Source organism: Miniopterus schreibersii (genome assembly GCF_964146895.1).
Source record: "Miniopterus schreibersii genome assembly, chromosome: 6".
Taxonomy (NCBI): domain Eukaryota; kingdom Metazoa; phylum Chordata; class Mammalia; order Chiroptera; family Miniopteridae; genus Miniopterus; species Miniopterus schreibersii.
In genome coordinates this window covers 64,777,285-64,798,351 of record NC_138107.1, presented here as the reverse complement: position 1 = coordinate 64,798,351, position 21,067 = coordinate 64,777,285, and the positions used below count along the sequence as shown (strand labels likewise).

Sequence of the window (21,067 nt, the reverse complement as noted above, 5' to 3'; positions counted from 1 at the left end):
CAATGGCAACACATTTTCTTAACTACAGAATGAGTATTCTGTCTTTGCAAATATTTAATATTCACCATCTCAAATATGATTATGCTATACTTTACATAGTCCTTCTTGGCCAGCTTTGTATACTAACACAAATACTGTCAAATATGGTTGGCAGAGGGAGTGAGGAAAGAATAAGAAATCAGGTGGATGCAGCACTTTTTTAAATTTAAAAATGTATTCATATTTGACGCTTTTCAGTTGTGTTCAGTGATTCAACTGATAAATGTAATATAAATAATAAATTATTCTGGCCTTTAAAAAATTTATAAAGAGCCATAAATACATACAGTAGTATGTAATAGATACAATTGTGCTGAACTAAGAATCCTGCTCTCCAGAATTTGAAATTAGAAAGCAAAAAAGGGACAATAGAGTTAGTCCTGTATTCAGGAACACCTCCCTACAATACTTACAATTATCTGTGAATATGATGGTGGTGGCCTTCCTTCCTTAGCCTTCTTCCTCCACCTGACCTATAACCAGAGTGGTTAATATTTTTTAACAAAGAACTCTGAATTTTCTTACCATTCCTATATGTCTCTACTGGGACCAGACTTAGGACCCAGAAAAACTGAAATCAGCTACCATCACTACTGCCCAACCCCCCAAACTTTGTTGCCATCCATCTCTCATTTTCCCATAGCAAAGCTTGATGCCCCTCTCTGTAGCCCCCACTGCCAGGATCTTTCAGCCATTCACTCCATTGTTGACTCACTTAAATTTTGTCCATTCTTGTCTGATCCTAAATCCCTCCCCTTTGCACACTCAACCCAGGCGCCCTTCCCAGAAGAACACACCAGCATTCCTGGTTCCCTCCTCCAGGGGGAGCTGAAGGCAATGGCTGAGATTCAGTGGAGTCCTCTCCGGGGGTTGAGGGGAAGAGCACTATTGCTTCACATGTTAGCAAGGCTTCACATGCTGTGATAATCTGGTGAGAAAAGGGCAGATGGAAAATGTGCCCTTGTAACAACTGCCTGAGACTACACAGAGCACAGAGGGTTCATTCTGTAACACAGTGCACATGTCTGGAACAACTACTTCATATAAAATGCCACGAGGTACTCGATATTCTGGTCATTACACCCATTCTGTAACATTTACCCAGGGTGAGTCATTGTGCTGGGCACCAAAAGTATGCAAATGAGGATGAGAAGCTTCAAAGAGCTTACATTCTAGTGGGAGATCCAGAAACATAAACAGGCAATTGTAATATAATATGGTAGGTCCAAGATAAATGTGCAAAGAGTGTGGTCTAGAAGTGTCTAGAAGGGACATTTAGAACACCCTGGAGGTTTATATCTAGGGCTGCCTGAAAGAGCTGAGCCTTGAGCTGACTAGGACTTGCTACTATCCCTTGCAGAGATAATATACAAGCACATAAAAAAGCAGGAGAGGTCTACAGTTTTATTTGTATAACAATTCAGCTGCATAATATTGAAAAGGTTTTGATGGGAATCCTGAGACCATAACCAACCTTCAAAACATTTTTTTAGTTAAAATAGGGAAATGTATTTGTACTCCAAATAACCACCTTATGAAAAAATCCTTTTGGACCCAATGCCTGTTTAAAGAATAGCATCAAATTGTGCAAGAGATTAACAAAAATGGCATTACTGTGGCTTTTTGTAATTGGCGGTGAATGCATTAAAAACACTATGAGTTTTTCATATGAATGAAAATGCAAGATTTTGCCCACTAGGCATTCTGAACCTTGGTTGGAGAAATACATTTCTGAGTTGTTTACATCTCTTGGCTTTATTATAATGGTAGTTATGAGTGAGTTGAACACTAGTTGTGTACTTTGCCATGTAAAGTGTCTTCAAAGAAATGAACTTCTAAGCCTCCAGGACTTACATTCTCAGTTATATAATCCCAATTATCATACATATGAAAAAGTGATTTAATCTCATTACTTCAGAGCACAATGAATTGAATGGATGGAGCTGAATTAATCCCCCCACCCAAGAGAGGCATTTTAATAAATTATGTTTATATGGAAAAATATTTATCAGTATTAACAATTAATAAATTGGGAAGGTTGGTAATAGAGGGAAAGGAGTTAGTGGTGCCTGTAACTGTGCTAAATACGCTCCTCAAAATAACCCTGTAAGATAATTTTAATGATTTTTATTTCATAGATGAATGCTGAGGTGCCGTTGCTAAGGAGGAACAAAGCCAGGATTCAATCCCAGGACTGTTCCATCTTAAGCCCACTTTTATGTCACTGTGCTATATGGCTCCCCTATGCCTAAGTAATATTTATAAAATGCTAGCTTAAGTTATCATTTATATATATATATATACACACACACACACACACACACACACACTTGCTTACATTTATATGTGTGTATATGTTTATTTGGGACACCTCAAATAAATGTATACACACTTTAACAGCTGACAGCTCAATTTTGAAAATAAAATGTAGTTTAATAAACACTGCCTTTATAATTATTCAAAGTGTGTGTATATATATAAATTCCTGCTTTGTCAGTTACTTTTCTGGACTCAAAGAGCAGGATCGGCAAACTATTTCTGTAAAGGGCTGGAGAGAATAAATATTTTAGATGTGGTGGGATATATGGTCTAGGCTGCAACTGCTCAACGCTGCTACTTTGTTAGGAAAACATAAACAGACAAGACAACACATAAATGAATGGGTGTGGTTATGTTCCAGTAAAATTGAATCCTTAAGAGGGAGTAAGGGGCAAGATGGACAATGTGAAGTTGTTTCAGAGTTAGGCTGCAGACAACTCACAGTCACAGCAGAGGGAGAGGACACAGTGTGTCCCTGGTCTAACAGAGATTTGGGGTTTACTGGAGTATTTCGTTTAAAGGGATGAATATTGAAAGCTGGGGTTGCCTAAGACTTGGTGGCAGCCTTTATACTGGTGGTTTTTGTCATTGTTACAGTTAGGTCTTAGTAGATAACAGAGCCTCAAAGGTGGAGGTGTCAGTTACAAGATCTGCTGGTTTTGTGTTACCTGCATAATAGCACTTTTATTGCACCCAAGACTTTGTTAACTGGAAGATTGATTCTCTTACTGGTGCTTACTGAACACTATAGTTTTCCAAGAACAACATCACATGCTTTCATATTCAATTGGTCTTGGTCTTGTAGGGAGGGTGGGGCAGTCCCTGATTTACATTTGCAGAGGCTGACTGGCTTGAAGACAGGTAAGGCGACACTCACGAAGTCCATCAATTAGTCCTACTCTAGCTCCCAGTGTACTGCTCCTTCCCCAAATTTTTGCCACTTAACCTGTGACATAATCTTAATATCTTTAAAAAAAACAATCTGACAAGGTCTTTTCTGATTACCCTTTCCTTTCCAAAGAACAAAAGCCATTTTTAAGAGAAGATAAAAAAGAATACTTGACTACGTTTTAATTTCTCATTTAGGTTTACAAATCTATTTATGGAAAGTTCACTTAGTACCTATTCAGTCTTTCATCAGGATCCATTGCAGGGCAAATTGATTTTTGTCCCAGTCACTAATAGCTTGCTTTAGGTCATCCTCTGAGGAGGATGTGACTATAGAAGGTGCTATATGAAAAATAATAAAATACTCTTTAATAGGGGACACTACAAGAATAATGAGTTTTTAAAAAGACTTTTATTCATAAGATCTATGAAAAGTACAAATGAACAATGGAATAAATTAATGTGATTTCATTAAAATGTCCTGCTTTACATAATTAAGAGTCAGATTTTATAGATTATTCTGTTTGATGTGAAACAATGGGCAGGACACCAAGAAATGTTGCTGTTTTTCTGTACCATGCATTTCAGTGGTACTATGGAGTCCACGGATTCAAACATGGTCATTATTTTATGAATAAGAAATTGCGGTTAATACAGACAGCCTAGCCTAGTGTTGTTTCTGTATCACAGAGGCATAGTCTGGGCTGGAACCATATTCTAGACTTAGTTTTGTTTGTTTATTTTTGTTTCAGTTATCTGGCCTTCTTGCCAGAGAATGAGATTTGATCATTTGGCAACTGAGAATTCTTCAGGTGTGATTAATAAATTGAAGTGCTTGTTTGTTTGTTTTAACACTAAAAATATGTTATCCAAATAATATTAAACTATATGTTCAAATCTTGGTATTTTACATTATAACTTTTAGGTTATTTATTAGCCCTAAAATGACCCTTGCATTATAAGTGCTGAGGAAAGGAGATTTTGTTGAGTATATTTTCTTAGGATTAATCAACAAATACTACAGCCAGGATTTCATCTGTTTAATAACATTCATGCTTTAGGCATTTCTTAATTATTAGAATTTTTCTTTTTCTGGGATAAGTGAAGGAAGCAGATTTCCTTTAGAGAAACATTTTTATTGTAAATATTTTAATTTAGCAATCATTAGTTTTTTTATGACATAATTAAATTATACAAAAGCTACAACCAATAATAAAAATTTCTCTGAAAACAAAAACATTCATAAATGTTGATTTATGTGGTCTTTACATTATAGTTTATAAGTTAATAAGGCTACAAAATAGGATTATTTAAATGTTAATTACCTGTTTAAAACAATCTGATCATTCAATTCAGTGAAAGAATGAATAATTTGGACATGTAGCTGTGTTAAAATCTGACCTAATTGCAGTTACTTTAAATTTTGGTATTCTATTATTTCATTAAAATTGGTTGTGGCATGTGCCTCACTAACCTACTGTGTTTATGTGCTTATGTGCACATATGTATTTTAAAATACACACAATTCATATATATATATATATATATACTTTTAATCTAAAATTTACACCTAGGACTTTGCTATGGGGAACATTCCTTTATATTTACTGAGCACTACGGTTTTCCTTGAAGATTATCACATGCTTTCATTTTCAATTGGACTTGGTCATTGTAGGGAGAGGCCATACATGATTTACATTTGCAGAGACTGACTGTTTTGCAAACAGATGAGGTGACACCCATGAAGTCCCCCAATCAGCCTTATTCTACTACAGAAGGAAAATCATCAAGAGCGTTACTACCAAAAGCCATTGCTTGAATAATTTCCCAGTCTCAAGTTACCTTTTTACTTTTAGACTCCCAAATTTCCTCAACAATTGGATTAATTCAAATTTTCATTTTTCAGAAGTTATTAATAATGTTCTTAGAATAAATTTAACTTAACGCTTAAAAGATAATTTTATGGTATGGTGAAGAGACCATATAATATTATTCAGGGGTTGAGTTGTGTGCCCCCAAGACCTGCCCCCCATTCACTTTGAAGTCCGAACTATCTGTACCTCTGAGTGTGACCTTATTTGGAGATGGGGTCTTTACAAAGATAGTCAAGTTAAAATTAGGTTAAAAGCCGGGGCGCTAATGCAATCTGACTAGTGTGTACAGAACAGGGAAAGTTGAAGATAGACATGCACATGATGAGAATGCCACATGCACATGAAGACAGCCATCTAAAAGCCAGGGTGGGGGCCTAGAACAGATCTTTCCCTGAGGCCCTCAGAAGGAACCAGCCCTACCAACACCTTAAATTTGACTTTTGGCTTTTAGGACTTTGAAGCAATACATTTCTTTTGTTCAAGTCATCCAGTTTGTGGTTCTTTGTTATGACAGCCCTAGAAAACTGTTACAGTGTTTAACTTTTTGCCAAATGCCAAACTAACTTTCCTCTACTTTATTTTGACAAACCTCACTCATATGATGTCCTTCATTTTCATGCAAATGTTCTTTCTGAGTCACTGTGTCTTCTGGAATGACTGAGTTTTTCCCAGGGATTTTATATATATACACACACACACACACATATATATACACACACACACATATATCTCTTCAAAATTTCTGGCTTGTATAATAATTTTTAGTTTCCCTGGAACAGGGATGCTATGTATGCCTAAAGCAATATAATTATAATCCCTTTGTGGACTAGAATATTAACAATTATGCTTTTCTCCTGAAAACTGCCTTAAACTTTTTTTATGATCTGATTTTTTTTTATGATACGTAGCATCTTTTACAAGAGGCATATTTAATCAGAAGTAAGATGTGGAAAAGAATTGATGGCATCTTTAAAGAACCTTCTCTGATATTGAACCAAAGGGTTTAATATACAAATTTGAATATTTAATGTTTTCCTTTTGTTATAAAATGAAAAAGGAAAGTGATTTTTTTAAAGATGAGAAAAATAATCCCTAAACCGTTTCTCATTTCTCTTCTTCTAAGATAGGAATAGATATTGGACGGCAAATATCTTACAGAGAACTCTAGAGCTATGTTATTCAAAGGATGACTGCTTAGTAGTTTCTAAAAAACACATGCTTTAGGGCAACCACAATTTTCTAAAGCTTATTTTACTGAATCCTCTGTGGCGTGGTGATACTAATGCAGTTGTAATGCTTGAATACGCTTAGTTAAATAAAGCTTATGAAAATGCTCACCCCATGAAAATAACTGCTCTGAGCAACCTAAATGTCAGAAATATGAGCCTGTCAATGGTAAAATCCTATTCGTAGAAGAAATTTGAAATGATAGGATAAAGAATTTCACTGTTCCATGTAATACTGACCATCCCAACGCCTAGAGAGAACCCTGCACTGCCTCTGAGGAAGGTTGCTCCTCTCTCCCAGTGGGCAGCATGAATACCAAAGCATAGTCCACCTCACAGTAAATGCCAAGGAGGTTATTAGGACACTAGGGCCTAATTTTCTATTTATTCCTTCCTCCTTGAGGTGCTGAGGATAAAATGATTGCTCTTCTGCCCAGTAAAAATTGCCTAGTGAAAGGGCTAGATGAAAAAAGTTTAGTCATTCCTCATTTTGTTTATATTTTTCTTTTAAAAATTGTTTTGTATCAGAACTGTGATTGCCCAGAGAAGAAGCCTTTTATTAGTTGCCAATGAGTGGCATCTTCCTCACATAAAATTTAAGACCAATTTTAGGCCTGTTTAGACAAACAGTTAGTTCAGAGAATGAAAATGTTAGTGACTAAGCACCACACAATACTTTGAAAACTCCGATAATGAATAGACTTCAGAAAACTGTTCTCCTTAACTCCTTGTCTTGTGTCAAAGAGGAGTAGAGAATGTGCCTGGCTCTATAGATGTGCGCTGCTTTCTCAGCTGTTTGTAAAACTCTGTGAACTCCTTAGAGGAAAGATTTGTATAAAGTATTATTTGTGTTTACCTAATTGCCTGCATTTTTAAAATATGGGCATGGATACATTCATGTTCTTTTCAGAAATGCATAAAGGAGATTTCTGCTCATTTAGAAGTCCTTTGAAAGGCACAGGAAGCTGCTTTTTCCCCTATGGAATAAATGATTAAAAAGCACACACACACAGGAAATCTAATCTCTCTCTACATCTTCAGGCTGCATTTTCTTCATGCAATATGAGTATACTCTTCATGGAATATGTGAACTCAATTTAAAAAGATGAAGATTTGAACTACACTATTTTGATCTGTTCTAAACAAATAGCTTAATAAAGATTTGGGTTCAAGTTAAACAAAATATAACAATATCTTATTACAGTGGTGCCTGATTCTAAGTATATTTTTTCCTCACTAAAATTCTTAAATATTTTACTGTATTAGAGATAAAAAAAATTAATGGATCTGTTTTCAATCCAATTATGGCAATAGCATTAATTTTGGAGTAACTATAGAAAGTATCAATTCATATTACTAATAATTACAGATGCACAAAAATGGGATATTTCATTCTAATTTGTATTTTTATTTCAGAAGCTCCTGGAATACTCAAAATTAGCCATGTCCCTCCTTAATGTCCCTCAAGCATCCTTGTTCATACCCACATACATATGAAAAATATCAAGTATTTGAATTATCACAGCTTTCCCAATAAATGAGTGGAAACATCCTTATAAATAGAAAATGCAGGTCTAATTTTCTTTACATTAAAATATATCAAAAAGTAAACTAGGTTGATTCATAAACACTTGCCTAAGAAGTTATCCAGAGAGCAAATTAAAAAAAATAGGTTTTAAGTTCTTGTATTTTCTTAAATTTCCTGGAAGTAGCTGATGGCAATGTGAGAAATCCATCCTTTTATGAGTAAAATTTTAATCAGACGCTTTACATGAAGTCCTTATTATTACTGAATACATTTACATGAAAAAATATGAATATGTTGTGTGTTTTTTTAGGAGGTGGACTGTCACACTTTCTTAATGAAACTAAAGTAGAAACCATGTTGACACCACAATGGTAGGATTATCACTCCATGTGGGGTAAAGTAGCTGTAGATGATTAATTCTTAAGGAAGAAAGTGAAAACACAGATTAGACTCAACAAATCATGGAAAGCTAATGATTTTGAAGCATTCAGTTTAGTATTATTTTTCCAAATTGAAATAACATGTCATTACTCAAGACTTTTCTATTTCAGTGGGTTTGTGAATCAATGTCAATGGGGCAATTTAGCCCCCCACTGGGGCTAGGTGAAGTATTTCATTTATGTATATTTGGTCTAGGAAGAAGATGTGTCAACCCATACAAAAAATACTATAAAATTAATTTTTAAAGATACTGAATATAGCTCATGAATCTTATATCTGTCTTATTTGTATCGTATTTGATAAGAACCAGAGTCTAACTTCTATTTGCCTGAATCTGAATCCATAGACTTTGAGAGATTTTCTGTAGTTTCCATCCCCAAACTTCAATCTCATAAAATCAGACAGACCCTAAAGTGGCTTATTTTCTTGCATGAGACTTCTTGTGTTCATGCAGTGAACATGGATTATTTTCCTAAAAAACAAAAATCTGATGGAATCTGTCAAAATCATTGTCACTAAAGAAAGAGTCATTTCATGGGATTTGTTGATTAATTTCCATCCCTAAACTATCCCATTATATGTAATGCCCACTGACATTTTGATTTAGGCAACTTGGATATGTACTGGTAAGGAATCATGGCCATGGTTTTCATTTATTTTTTAACATGAAAGATATAGCTCTATTAAAATAGCTATGGTTATTGAGCTTAATATATAGTAATATTATTTTGAGCAGTTTTTAAATAATCAAATAGAAATATGCATTCTATGAACTGAATTATATTCTCCCACATTCATATGTTGATGCCCTAATTCCCATTGTGATAGTACTTGTGAAATGGGGACTTTGGGAGATAATTAGGTTTAAATGAGGTCATGAGGGTAAGAGCCCTCATGATGGGATTCATTCCCTTATAAAAAGAGATACCAGGAAGCTAGCTAGCATCCCCGCCCCCCCATCTCCCTCTCTCTGCCATGTAAAGACACAATGAGAAGGTAACCATCTGTGATCCAGAAAGAGAGTCCTTACCAGAATCTACCATGCTGGCACTCTGATCTGAGACTTCCAGCCTCCACAATTGTGAAAAAAATAAGTTTCTGTCATTTAAGACACCTAGTCTGTAGTATGTTGCTATGTCAGGCCCAGCTGACTAAGACGGTGCATCATCACACGTATGTAAGTCGATCATCGGCGTTCTCATTCATCTGTACATTTGTTCTGCCTAATCCGGTTGCAGGCACCTCTCCCAGCTTTCAGAGATTTTTTAAAAACCTTCAGAGATTTAACAACTTTAATAACATCTGACATTCTAGTTCTAATAGTTTCAGTGGAAAGAAGTGTCTCAGCTAAATTATTGACATTATTTAGCAAGTACATGCTTTTTTTCAGTCAAACAGATTACATATCTTTTCCTCTACCCTACTACTTTCCTCCTCTGTTGTAGCCTTAATTGTTTTGACCAGCTAAACTTCCTACTACTTATGACATGCACCTGAACAGGTATGCTTTTACATCAGTAACATAGCTCTCATCTCAACATTTTCTCATGTCATAAAAATATATTTTGTTTTATATTTTATTTCCGTTCCTGGTTAGAGGTTACTATGTACTGTACACCCTTCTACATGCAGAAATATTGAGGTTATTTAACACAACACTTTTTAAAGCTGATTTCCTTTAACAAAATTTATGAAGTTTTCACATTATAGTAAGTGTTTATTGGGCCTCGCTGTGTAAAAAGTGTTTTGCTAAGTGCTATAAAAGGATAGATGACTTGTTTCCAACATAGAGTCATGTTGAAAAACAGACAAAGGGCTACACAAAAGTCAGAATAATCTTATCTGTGACATTGTGTTATCAGAAAATGTTATAGCATCACAGGTAAGAACAGTAGTGTTCATTTAAAAAGATCAAGGAAAGCATTATGGAGTTGACATTTGAGATGATTCTTGAAAGAGGAGTTGGATTTTAGCAGTGGAGTTTTAATAAAACAATCTTTTTAATATAAAAAAATCATTGGAAATCCTTTCCCACTTTAGATTGGTAAAACAATACATTTTACCTGTAATATGCTAGAAGTTCAATGCATTTTGTTTCAAAAAAATGAATTTGAGTTATGCACTCATCATTGCTTTTCATCTTTAAATTCAGTTTGCTATTTGTAGGAAAACTAGTATCTGAATGGAGAATAAGTTACTAAGTTGAAAATGAATGTTCAAAAGGGAGGGGAGACTGGGCTTACAGTAGCTAATACAAGAAGAGACATCTTACAGTAAGGACTATTGGAAAGTGGGCTAGCAGACCACTGTGCAGCACCACTGACCAGGGAGGGAGTCCCTGCCTCTCACTGACCTAGAACAAGAGCAAACTCTTTCTAGTAAGAGCACCTCAATGTCAGCAACTCACCTTGCAAACCCCAAACACATCTTTTCATTAAGAAACGTGACAAAATAGCCACTAAAGAAACAAGAGTAAGATTTGAGATTTGAGATTTTCTTTCTAAAGTGAAAATGATTTTTAAAAGAAGCTGTATATTTTGATCATTCTGGCTGATCACTCCTCATCACACAGTAGATGAAGGCAAATAATTATTTTCCTACCTAGCAGGAGCCAGAAGGTCAGTTAGAACTCTTAATGGCTGGTAATGCGAACACCACCAAATCAAAGCAGTTGTTAGTTACACTGTCATGTAATTGCAAAATCCAGAGATAAACCTGACTAAACACAGCTGAATCCATGAACCTCCCTAGTGGTACCTGAACCCTGCCACTTTCTGTGCTGCAGCAGACTGTCCAACTGGTGGGCTAGAGGGCCACTGGTGGATCCCACCAGCTTAGCAACTCTTGTAGAAAGAAAATGTCCTCCAACAGTTGCACAAATAATGTGGAGGTCTCTGATTACCCCATCCTTTCACTGTCACAGGCAAGAGGGAGTGTTGTGAATAATCAGGCTTGTCTTAAAGGCCCATTCCTATGGCTGGGGATTGGGCAGTGTTCCTGTTCTAGTCTCACCACTACAAACAGCATTCGCATGCTGTTAGAGTGGAGGGAGAGGGTGGGCAGAAAGCAGTGCTCAGTGATGTACAAAATAGTACACATCTCTTCACCTCAGCAGGTAGATTAGGTGGCCAACTCATTCTATTAACTATCATTACAATGATCACATCCTGCAAAATCTGGAAGAAAGGTGAAAATATAGAGATTTCATTAAAATTGGCAAGGGACCAGTTTCTGGTTTGAGAACAAAGCAATTTTTACCTTGAAAGTGAATAGTGTTTTTTTGTTGCTGTTGCTGTTTTGTTTTTTTAAAATATGCCTAGAATCTGGATTCTTCTAAAAATGACTCTAGGTTATTTCTTAACTTCTATCTATCTATCATCTCTCTCTCTCTCTCTCTCTCTCTCTCTCTCTCTCTCTCTCTCTCTCTCTATCATCTATCTATCTATCTATCTATCTATCTATCTATCTATCTATCTATCTATCTATCTATCTATCTACCTATCATCTATCTATCTATCATCTATCTATCTATCTATCTATCTATCTATCTATCATCTATCTATCATCTATCTATCTATCATCTATCTATCTATCATCATCTATCTATCATCTATCTATCATCTATCTATCTATATCTATCTATCTATCTATCATCTATCTATCATCTATCTATCTCTCTATCTATCTATCTATCATCTATCTATCTATCTATCTATCTATCTATCTATCTATCTATCATCTATCATCTATCTGTCATCTATCATCTATCTATCATCAGCTATCTATATCTATCTCTCATCTATCAATTAGAATATGTAGGATTATTTATTTTTATAAACTGCCATGATATATTTTGCTTCTGAAAATCTGTTTTCATTCAGTTTATAGATACTTGTAGAAAAACATAATTTAGTTGTCATAGATATCTATGTATACAGTACATACGCATTCTGCAAAAACTAGAATGGCAAAATATGTGAATTAAAAGATGGAGTTTTTACTTTTCAACTACATGTGCCAAAAGATCTTTTCAATAGTTTCTCCAAAATTTTTATTTTACCTGCATATTTTTTGGCATACTTAAAAAAACATATCAAATATTATTCTTATTTATAATTGGGAATTAGATTCTTAATACGATTTTGGATTAAAAAACATTTTTATAATGCTATGATAGTATATACTCTCTCTCCTTTGTCCTCTGATTCTTGAAGGAAGAGTATACTGGATGAGTACTCAATAAACCACATTTCCTAGTGAAACACAAAATACAGAATCAATGCCCTTGTGTAATGAGGATACAGTACTTTATATTATTCTAGAATATGGGTGTTTTCCTTGAACGTCCTGGAAGAGGTTGTATTGCCATTGTCCCATGGGAATAATAATAGGCAAATGCACTTGGCAGTTTCCTCACCTGATTAATAAGGCATGATGAGGTTAAGCTACTTCTTTCAGGACGCATAGGATTTATTCTTCCATGCATAAGGTGACTGTGAAGCTGGTCTTTGGTCCAATTTACCTTCGGAGCAGACTCAAAAGGCCTTTCAGCCAGATCCCTACTTCTTTTGAAGCTGATTCTGTCTTCCTGGCAATTGGAATAATCTGTATGAAATCAAAAGCAATGAAATGAAAAAGCAGGGATGGAAAGTACTGCTCCATATCCTAGCTGCTTTACTCCTGTTCTGAGACGCCAACTTTCAAGAAGCAAGACCCATGTCAAATTGCTTCCCCTTTTCCCCGCCATATCAATAACTAGCTCTTGTCATCTTCAAAGGACTTCTCAAACATTAAGTAATCTCAGATTACACACTGTTTTTTGCATTTATCTTGACCAGCTGTCAGAGAAGGCAATTTATTTCCCCTCAATTTTATTCCTCTTGGCTCTGTGGCTTCTGTAGTAAATTTGAATGGAACATGAAAGGTACAACTTAGTGAGTTTTCTTAACAAAGGCAACACAATTTACTTTAAGCAAGATAACTTTCAAATTGCTTGTGGTGTTGCAGTTGATACTCAGAATATATTTCTATCACCTTTGAGTCTTCATTAAATCTTAAGTGGAAATTTTGAGGATGTGAGGACAAAGAAAATATAAAAAAAGTAAAAATCATTTACTGTATTATTTTCATCTATTTAAAATATTGTAACATAACTGTTGGCAGAATTATAAGGTGAAATAAAATTTGAAATTTATATACATTTGTAATCGGTTATTTAAAAAATCATATTTAACTCTCAACTTTCATTACTTTCTGATCAAGAAAAGAAAACATATATAGAAATTCTAGTTCCTTTAAAATTGTCTGTCTTTTTAAAATGTGATGAGGATTCAACTAATTTGTATCAAATCTCCGTAAATTTATTCTTTCAGTTTCAAGATACCAAGCAGGTGCATATAATATTGTCTACAGAAACACTCTCTAATACACAGTTCACTGAAGTGAATCAGAAGGGCAAAAGCAATTTTTCCAGTGTTCTCCATATAGCAGTAGTAGGAAGCCTTCCAGAAGTTAAAAAACTGGAGATTAGCAACATATCAACTTTCAGGTGGGCCTCTCCTAAGCACTTATAATTCACTTACTCTCTTGCAAATTACTATTCCGAAGGTTTGATTCACTTGCAGCCCCACTTGGGTCTTAAATCACATTTCAAAGCACTCCTATCATTCATCCGTTTTCAGAACTGCCATTAGAAGTGATGGGAATTTGGCACAAAAATCAATGAGAGGATATGATATGAGTTCTTTCTAATTTTTCCTTCTTGGAGCACCATCTCAAGTGCAGTCTGTGAAGTCTGTTTTCAAAGGTATTTTTCCACCTTGCTATCATTTCAACTAAATTGAGTTCATGAACTTGGGATATATATTCATGTCAGTTTTCAGAAAAGAAAGGAGATTCATAGTCACTATTGTGAATTTTTACCTAAAGTCATTTAAAAATTTTAATTAAATCATTTTAATACTGACATTCCATATCAGCTTTTTAATCTTTTAAAAACATGGCCTTAGGTTTACCATTTTCATCTAAAAATAGTTGTATTTAGTTGTTTCTGGGTGGTAAGATTATAAAGGATTGCCTGTCTATTTTGCTATTTTTTATATTTTTACAATTTTCTCTCATGAACATGTAGACTCTTGAAGGCAGGAATAAAAAAGTTACTAGATATAAGGTTTTCCCACATTGTTCTCTTAGATCTTCTGTGCTCCTTCACAAATAAAAATGAATGGCCTCAATAAAAGGGTCAGTTATGCAGTTAAACCAGGATAGCTAGAAGGAATTTCATCCACTTAAACTATTTTATTACTGATTTTGTTTCTCTCCCAGAGGAGATACTTCTGCTTGCATTCAGAACTGACATATGAGCCTAAATAAAGAAAAAAGATATTAAAAATCAACTTGACCAAAAAATCCATTGACCATGATGGTAGTGGATATAGGAGGTGGTAAGGGAAAAGCAAAAATGAATTAAGGCGATGGAAAGGTTTGTGGCCTGGATGGCACCATTTGTGGAACTTGGTATACAGGAATGCTGATTATCAGAGCATATGGGTTTCAGGCAGGAGGGTAAATGCTGAGGAAGAGATAATGTGGCAGTGGGCAGAGAGGTATGACCCTGTCACTAAAGAGGTTGTTCTGCTACAGAAAATGGTATAAGCACTTACATATACTTGCATAACCTTTATTATTGTTTTCTTCTTGTCATTAATATTTGATGTGAATTCTAAATTGCAGTTCCTCTTTTTGAATGTTTGGTTAGGAAATGCATCCACTACTACAACCGTTATAGACAACAAAAATGGATCTGTGCCCAAATCCCCTGGAAAGGTGCTGAAGAGGACAGTCACAGAAGACATCGTGACCACATTCAGCTCCCCGGCAGCCTGGCTTCTAGTCATTGCTCTGATAATCACATGGTCAGCTGTTGCCGTTGTTATGTTTGATTTAGTGGATTACAAAAACTTTTCAGGTAAGATCCATGAAATTTGGTTTTAAATTGATATAAACAATGTTCTTCCCAGTTCTGGCTTTGTTTCCCTTCACCTCAACTTAATGTGATAAGTAAAGCGCCCCGCAAATGTGCTTTTTAGTCACTGAAGTCTAGTTCCCTTCTTTGCTTTTACCTTCTGTTCTCCTTCGACTGATATACTCATTGATTTCAGATGAAATATATTTTCTTATTTGTAGAGCTGAACAAAGGCTGAAAGTTGCAATTTCATGAAGATAATGATTAAAAAGGTTGGGTGGATACTTAGTTTTGGAACTGGAACTTTATCAACCATTAATAAAGGGCAATGTTTAGTTTTTACAATCTTTAGGTAATATAAGATGAAAGGAAAAGCTTTTGGACAAATGGAAAATAGTGTAAAGTATTTTTAAGTCCCCCTACCATCTGGCTTCAAGCTTTCTTTGCAGAAAAACTCTTTGCTCCTCCCACCAAAACACCCTATTTTGAGTTCCTGAAAATAAAGGATATTAAAAGGATTTTCCCAGAATGACTTATAATGAGATATTATATATATCATGTGTTTTGGAGTAAAATAGGAATAGCACAAGTGAAGAAAGATAGATTTTCATCATGGCAATTCAATCTCTGAGAATATTGTTCATCTCTTTGTTCAAAGCCTTTTTGTATTTTTAAAATTATATTTATCTATTTTCTCATTCACATGCTCTATTGACTGTGCATTCCTTGAAGGAAGGAATTAATCAAGCATTTGATAAATATTATATAAATAGTTGAATGAGTTTTTGCTTATCACTTTTGACCACAAGCAAGACTGTTTTATTAATCTATTAAAGCTCTGCTTCATATTTGTACCACTCACCCCTCATTTTCTTTCTTCAGTAGTAGAGGAATCAGTAGGATCCAGAAACTATAATTACTGAATGTTGTATTCCATATACTCATTCTATTTTTCATTATGGGCTTTCATGCATTAAACAATTACTTACCAAGAATCTACTATATGTGCCAGAAAATGGCTATGTTAACAGAAATACAAATATCAAGTTGCAAAGTCATAAAATTGTATCATTTTGGTTTATTAACATGGAGTTGTATCTGAGGTGCCCACTGTGCCATTGGTAGATGGACAAAAGCAAGCATCATCTAACAGCAAGAGATGTGTCGATGGTATCAATCTAAGCAAAAGGGGCTATTCATCCAGAGCCCTGAACCTCTGTTCTAAACAGGCTATAATTTTGGTATATTGTGTAATGCAGACTCTTAAAAGGATAAACCCTAGAACTGTCCATAATATAAAATTATGACCTAGAATTTTAAATAAAAAACAATTAGTTATATTACTCTAGAGGATTTTATTTCCCTTGAGCCTATGTTGACTGTGCAATTTCATCTTTTTTTCCCTTTCTTAGACTTTAATTCATTTAAATTTTAAAACCAAACATGATCATAAAATAGAGTCCTTTAATGTTTACTAAAGGTGTTAAGAACTGCATGTAAATCTAATATTTGTAAAGTTAATAATTTAAAAATGCATTACAGAAAGTTCTGTTTAAAGGAATTTTTTCTTAACTACTTTATAAAATGAGCAGCCACCTATTAGACTTCCAGATTACATTACTTAAAAATGTAGGACACACTTTTAATCCATAGTAGAAGTTCCTTGGACCACTGTAATTAGGTGCTATGGATAATGCCTATATTACTGGCATTTCATCTGCTAGGGAAAAAAAATAGCCTCTGTACTACTACTACTTCATTTATTCTTTTAAGAAATGTTTATTAAGCACATCTTCTATGTGAGGCCTCCTCCTCTAATTTTCTATATTTATTTATGACCTAACCAGCTATCCATTCCCTGTAAAAAGAAACCCGCACGTCATCTTTTAAATATGCTTGGCATCTGATTAGTCACCATGCTCCATGACACTCACTCCATGCCCCGTAAATTTGCTCCTTTCTCTTATTACCACCACCTCCTTTACTGCACTTCAGACCTTGATTCTCTCTTTAGGGGATTAATGCAATTTCTTCTTGTCTCTCCCATCCAGTCTCTCCCCTTTAACATTGCTCCAAAGGAATCTGCCTAAAACACAAAGTTCATCAACTATTTCCTATTGCCTAATTACGAATTCCTTGGCACGATATTTAAGTCCTTGGCTTAGTTCTTTATTTTCTTCTTGTAATTCAGGTCATGCACCTTGTTTTCCCATCATATCACTACTGTTCTTCTCTGTTCTTCTTTCTCTAAGAAAAACATACTTTCACTGCACACTGCCTCTGCTTATACTGTTCCTCTCTCCCAGCCCTGCCTAGACAGTTGAAAGTGTATGAAAGTAGTTAGGAATGTGAACTCTGGTGTTGGAATTCCCTGGAATTAAGTCCAGACCTTACCGCTTTCTAGCTGTGTGATATTAAAAAAGTCACTTAGTCTTTCTCTGTCTCAGTTTCATCACCTATAAAACAGGGATAATAATAGTACCTATGCAATAAAATTGAGAAAATTATATAAGTGAATATATTTAAAGTACTTAGAACAAAACCTAGTTATTATAAGCACTGTACAAATATGAATATCACTAGTAGAGAATCATTCCTCAATTTTCTACCTAGGAAACTTTTATTCACCCTTCAAGACCTGCCGCTTCTGTTGTGAAACATTCTGACTTCCTTAGGAGAATTCTCTGTACTGTGCTTTCATTCCTTCATACCTTATGGGCACCTGTATTAAATCAGTTAACACATTGTATTATAAGGATCTGTTCACTGATCTATCTCACTCCGAAACTTAAACCTCTCCAAGGAAGGGACCGCCTTATATATCTCTGAATATGAGTGCCTGTCACATAGTAGGTGTCCTGCTACCCGTTGCTTAAAGGAATGAATAATGCTGACAGTTGGATTTTAAAACAGTTTTTTACATTATGAAGAAAAAATATACCATAAAAAATTTCATTTCAATCAGTCAAACTGTTTTTGAACAACTTTAAAAATTAATAAATTTAATAAAATCAGAATGTAAAAATAATAAAATGTTTATAAGATGAAATGCTGTTTGTTACATTTGGTAAGGTTATCTATTGTCGCATAATAAATTACCTCAAAACTAGGTGGCTTAATACAACAATAAATATTTTTTACTTCCCACAGTTTCTATGGGTCAGGAACTGGGACTGGCTTAGCTGGGTGGTTCTTGCCTTTGGGCATACCTTGAGGCTTTCGTGAAGATATATGCTAGGACTGTGACATCTGAAAGAGTTTCTGGGGTAGTGGAACCATTGACAAGATGTCTCACATGGCTGCCAGTTAATGCTAGTGTGTCCCCACACCATGGCAGCTGCTTCCTCCAGTGTGAGCGATTCAGGAGAGAGCAAGGTAGACGCCACAATGCCTGCTGGGATGTAGACTTAGAAACCACACACTTTTGTTTCTGCAAAACCCTTTTGGTTACCCAGATTAGTCCTATTCCGTGTTGGGAGAGATGGCGCAAAGGCGTGAGTACCAGCGTGCAAGGGTCATTCAGGGCCATTTTGGAGGCTGGCTGCCAACCACATCACCCTTGGAAAATTGCACTGCTAAGTTATACGCCTTTAGGTAAATGCTTACATATGAGGATGTGCCATACAAAACTCTAGTTGACAAAGGGAGTTGTAATTACAAGAGGTGCAAAAGAGGAAGGTGATGTGCTAAGATGACTCACAAGGCCATATCCAGGAAGATAAATATTCACTGATGGATTTGAAATAAAAAAATAATCACAAAGCTGAAATCTTATAGGAGAAATGTATAAATTCTTTAAACAAGAAGTTCAAATACTTTTAGGTAACTGAAATTTGAATGATCAATTTCTAGAACCCAAAGAATATAAGTTTAAGGAATTTGTATAATTATAGTACAAAAAACCTCATATTAATCTTTGGTTGGATGGGACACATCCATTCATATTAAAATTCTACTTTCTCTGCTCTATTTAGCAAGTTCAAGCCTGCCTTTTTTATGTTGATTCTTCACAGAAAAAATAATTTGCTTCAGCAAGAGTTTCAAAATGTGAAAGGTACTCTTATGTCGCTAATATTATTTTAATTGATACAGTTCAAACATTTACTAAGGATTAATGTTATGATGATGATGAATCTTTTGTACCACATAATAGTCTTTGAAATATGTATTGCTAATGTTTATAAAAAAAAGGCTAGTGGTAGAAGAAAGCACAGTGGAAATACCTCTGAAGGCCAGAGAGTAAAGGCAGCTGTCCTTGGGCTCTAAATTACTCTCTGGCACTTTAGAAAAGTAGGTAGGGGCTTGGAAGGCATTAAAAAGTATTCATAGAGAAAGAAAAATAACTTTTCGTAAACAAGTACTGTACTGGATTGAGAAGAATGATTCTCCTCTGAGCAACTTTCACAATTCCTTATTTTCTGAATTTGATCTGACTTACCTGTACATAATCTGCTTGTGAGATGCTTTAGAACTGGCTTTTATGTGCTTCTTTCAGAAGATTTGGGTTCACTCTACAACTCTATAACCTACAATTGAACATGACTTAGGAACTTATATTTCCTTGTCCATGAAATGCAGATAGCACGTTGCTTTCTGGTCTGGAAAATATGTGACTTTGATTCTTGTTATCAAATAAGACAAATTATAGGACACCAAAACAGACATTAGAAAAGAGACTTTACCCACCCTTCATTTTTTATTAAATATAATGTCCAAAGTATATTCAAACAGTACTATGGTGTATCTGTCAGTTTGCTCAAAGTAGAATCCCCATGAGTGATACAGAATAGGGGACTTACTATATGGCCTATGAAGGCTGCTGCAAAGTCTGGGCTGGGTCAGAAGTCAGCAAGATGGAATTTGGTGTAAGAAAGGAAAAATGTCTTTTTCTTCTACCCTTCTAAATTTTGGAGTGGGGCCCCTTTAACAAAAGAGAAAAGCATTCAGAATTATTTGATATATGTTTTATGTGACACTGGAGACTTCATAAGGAAAGAAAGGCCTTAAGAAGCAGTTAAACTTGAGCGTTTTTATCCTAGGTTTGATGAAGAGTGAAAAGTGGTGGAAAATTGCGATAGGACAAAAAAAGTTGTGAGCTAAGTGTTGTAAATTGGGGCAAACAGCAAGGCCTGTTCATTTGATTCTTCTGGGCCTTTTGGGAGATAAAGATGCTCCTTTCCTCAGGGTAGGCAGCGGGTACCTCTCACAGGAGGGTTCTACAATCTGCTTCAGGGGGAGATCAGAAAGTCCTTCTAGTACCTGCCATTCCTCAAATTCCTTCAGCTGAATAAATTCAAAATGCCAACGTGCCAGATTTGGGGATACGGTGTCCTGCACCCCATCATTGGAAAGGGCAGATGGAAATAGAAGAGGGGTAACTAAGGACAAACCGGAACTGACCAGGACAAACTGGAACACTTGTTTGACGCTCACCACCTCGTGATGAAACAGATGAGCTGCAGGATAAATCGGAGCCGTCACCAAGGGCTCCGCAGGAGCGCCTGGCAGGGTTTGGAGATGCTGAGAGAGGCGGTCCAGCGGGAACTGGACGGCTCGCTGCTGACGGCGCCGCAGGGAGGGCCAGAGAGAATGCGCAGGAGCTGCAGCAGCGCCCGCCCCACATCAACCCCAGAGAAGAAGCAGGGCTTATTCCTTCCCTTTTGCCTTCCAGAACTCATGCAAATTTCTCTTGTGCCCAGCTTACCTGGAAAGTACTTGTAAAGGAATTTAGGGCCATCAGTTGCAGCTTAGTGATTTGACAGCATGCAAAGCCACCGTGTAGGATGAC

General features: G+C 35.6%; 1 protein-coding gene across 11 annotated transcripts in view; it reads left to right on the top strand.

Annotated features, from left to right (window-relative positions):
* Nucleotides 1-21,067, top strand: part of TRDN (triadin) — a 254,186-nt gene that overhangs the window by 21,763 nt on the left and 211,356 nt on the right. For all 11 annotated transcript variants that reach the window (XM_081140218.1, XM_081140226.1, XM_081140222.1 and 8 more), the window contains exon 2: nucleotides 15,073-15,282. In XM_081140218.1, coding sequence (XP_080996344.1) covers nucleotides 15,073-15,282 — 210 coding nt within the window. The remainder of the gene's footprint in view (nucleotides 1-15,072; nucleotides 15,283-21,067) is intronic.